Here is a 2,072-nt window from a genome sequence, read left to right as displayed (position 1 = left end):
TCTTTATCTACCTGTTTTTTTATGTGACAGTTAAAAAACACTTCAAATAATTAATGAACAGAATGTACGGCATTTTTAATTGAATCTGCAAACTCTTTGAGACATTTTCTTTAAACAGCAAGAGGCTTGTATTGCATCGTCTTTGCCATAGCCACAGCCAACCCCTTGTGTGTTGCGGTTGCTATTTCCTCATTGGAGACAAAAAGGGTTACCTATACTTAGAGTGACATTTGAGGCGACAGTGAGTTGAGTTCTTGCACACCTTCCTGCAACTATAAGCACTCCGGACTGCAGTTGAGTTGACAGCGATGAATCCTGCCGGTTACCCGATCCAGAGTGTTCCATTGCAGGGGAGGAATGATGGGTTCCCTGGACAGCCTGGAGGACATTCAGTGGTTCAGTACACCACTGTGGACATCACCTCGGAGCCCCCCAAGGACCACATCATCTGGTCACTATGCTGCTTTGTGTATTTGAACCCCTGCTGCCTCGGACTGGCGGCTCTCATCTTCTCTATCAAGGTGACTTTTATTCATGGAGAATTTTCTACTATTGCCTATCAAAAAATATTGAAAAAGAAGAATAGTTTTTCAATTTCAATCTCAAGCAGAAAGAGTTAGTGGAAAATAAAGGTTTTACGATATTCATGCAGACAAGGCACAGGCATCACTAAGATCATGACAAGAATCATCCAGAGCAAGTGCAGTTAAGGGACAAAGAATGTTCATCTCTAGGATTTTAAGTTTTCTAAGCTTGAAAATGCCTCAAATAGTGAAACAATTAATTACAAATAAGTAATTAAGAAAAAAATAAAAATAAAAGAAGATAAAAAAAATGAGATAAAAGAGCAAAGACAAGACTTTAAATGATTTACAAATGTGCTGGACATACTTAAATACAAAGAATAAGATATAAAATAATTATGCAATGAAATCTATATAAGGGAAATGGGAGAAACCATCTCATTTGCAGATTGAAAATACAGCAAATGTTATGAGACTTTGCTTTGGGTCACTGTCGGCAGTTCACGATCCCTTGAGGTGAAGCATAAGTATGAATCCATTTCTAAAAACGAAACGATGTGCTTTGTTCCTTCCAGTCCAGAGACCGGAAGGTGGCTGGAGATATGGATGGTGCCCGACACTACGGCTCCACTGCCCGCTGCCTCAACATCTGGGCCACAGTCCTGAATTGCATCATTGTCCTCATTGTAATCATCATAGTCACCGTCATAACCGTATCAGCTAATCAGGCGTTCAATTACCATACAAATTACCGATATACAGATAACAATTTCAGATATTAAAGTTGCCTGCTGTTGTGGCTTACTGATGCTTGTGGTTCTTTGCTTTACACTTACGGCACAATTTCTAACCTTTTATACCCTTTTCACTTATATCTTCAAGCAAAACAGATTTTTTTCTATCTGTGTTACAAAAGTCTTAAACTCACCCACGTTTCTTTGATGAGAATTTGAAGCACATATTGATGCCAGCCTATGTTATTAGATTCTGATTTTCTGTCGGCAAAGCATTTGTCTTAGCAATGGTTCTAAAAAGAGAACTTTTTCATCTGTAAATAAAGATGTCTGTTTTACAACACTCTGAAATGTGCTTGTGAGATTTTTCAGGTAAATAAACAGATTGTGGTTGCATACATACCGGCATGATTTTCCCTTATTTCGACAAATGATGGTGACAGAAATGACATGAAACGGTGTGTATATAGTTGACATCTTTGAACAAGATCTACAGAAATAAAAAATGTTTATCACCACTGTACCAATAAAATAACATTTTGAAAAATTTTACATTTTCTTGTGTAAAAGTGTGTGCTTCATTTCTTTAGGTTGTAAACTGCTTATCATCCTCCGTTATTTATTGCAATGAATGCTGGATATTTGCGTATTTCATAATGCGTTATTTTGTGGCCTCAGACTTTATTGACCAAACATCATAATTGTTTGACAAAAAGGTTAAAAAAAGGAAATGTTTTAAAAAGGTAAATTATTTACAGCCAAATGTGTTTTGAAACTTAAAAAGGGTCAAAGGTCAAAGATTATCAGTGGAAAA

General features: G+C 36.8%; 1 protein-coding gene across 1 annotated transcript; it reads left to right on the top strand.

Annotated features, from left to right (window-relative positions):
* Window positions 1-247: 247 nt before the first annotated feature.
* Window positions 248-1,780, top strand: LOC129108583 (dispanin subfamily A member 2b-like). The gene is made up of 2 exons (XM_054620449.1): window positions 248-521; window positions 1,100-1,780. The coding sequence occupies exons 1-2, from the start codon at window positions 309-311 to the stop codon at window positions 1,304-1,306; spliced, it is 420 nt and encodes a 139-aa protein (XP_054476424.1). The 5' UTR covers window positions 248-308; the 3' UTR covers window positions 1,307-1,780.
* The last annotated feature ends 292 nt before the right edge of the window (window positions 1,781-2,072 follow it).

The sequence above is a fragment of the Anoplopoma fimbria genome, chromosome 19 (genome assembly GCF_027596085.1).
Source record: "Anoplopoma fimbria isolate UVic2021 breed Golden Eagle Sablefish chromosome 19, Afim_UVic_2022, whole genome shotgun sequence".
NCBI classification, from domain to species: domain Eukaryota; kingdom Metazoa; phylum Chordata; class Actinopteri; order Perciformes; family Anoplopomatidae; genus Anoplopoma; species Anoplopoma fimbria.
This window is presented reverse-complemented; position numbering and strand designations above follow the sequence as displayed.

What these genes read in the sequence shown, in the direction of transcription:
- LOC129108583 (XM_054620449.1), top strand. Translation starts at nt 309, where the DNA reads ATGAATCCTGCCGGTTACCCGATCCAGAGTGTTCCATTGCAGGGGAGG. An exon ending in CTCTCATCTTCTCTATCAAG is followed by an intron (nt 522 to 1,099) that starts GTGACTTTTATT and finishes TGTTCCTTCCAG; the next exon opens with TCCAGAGACCGGAAGGTGGC.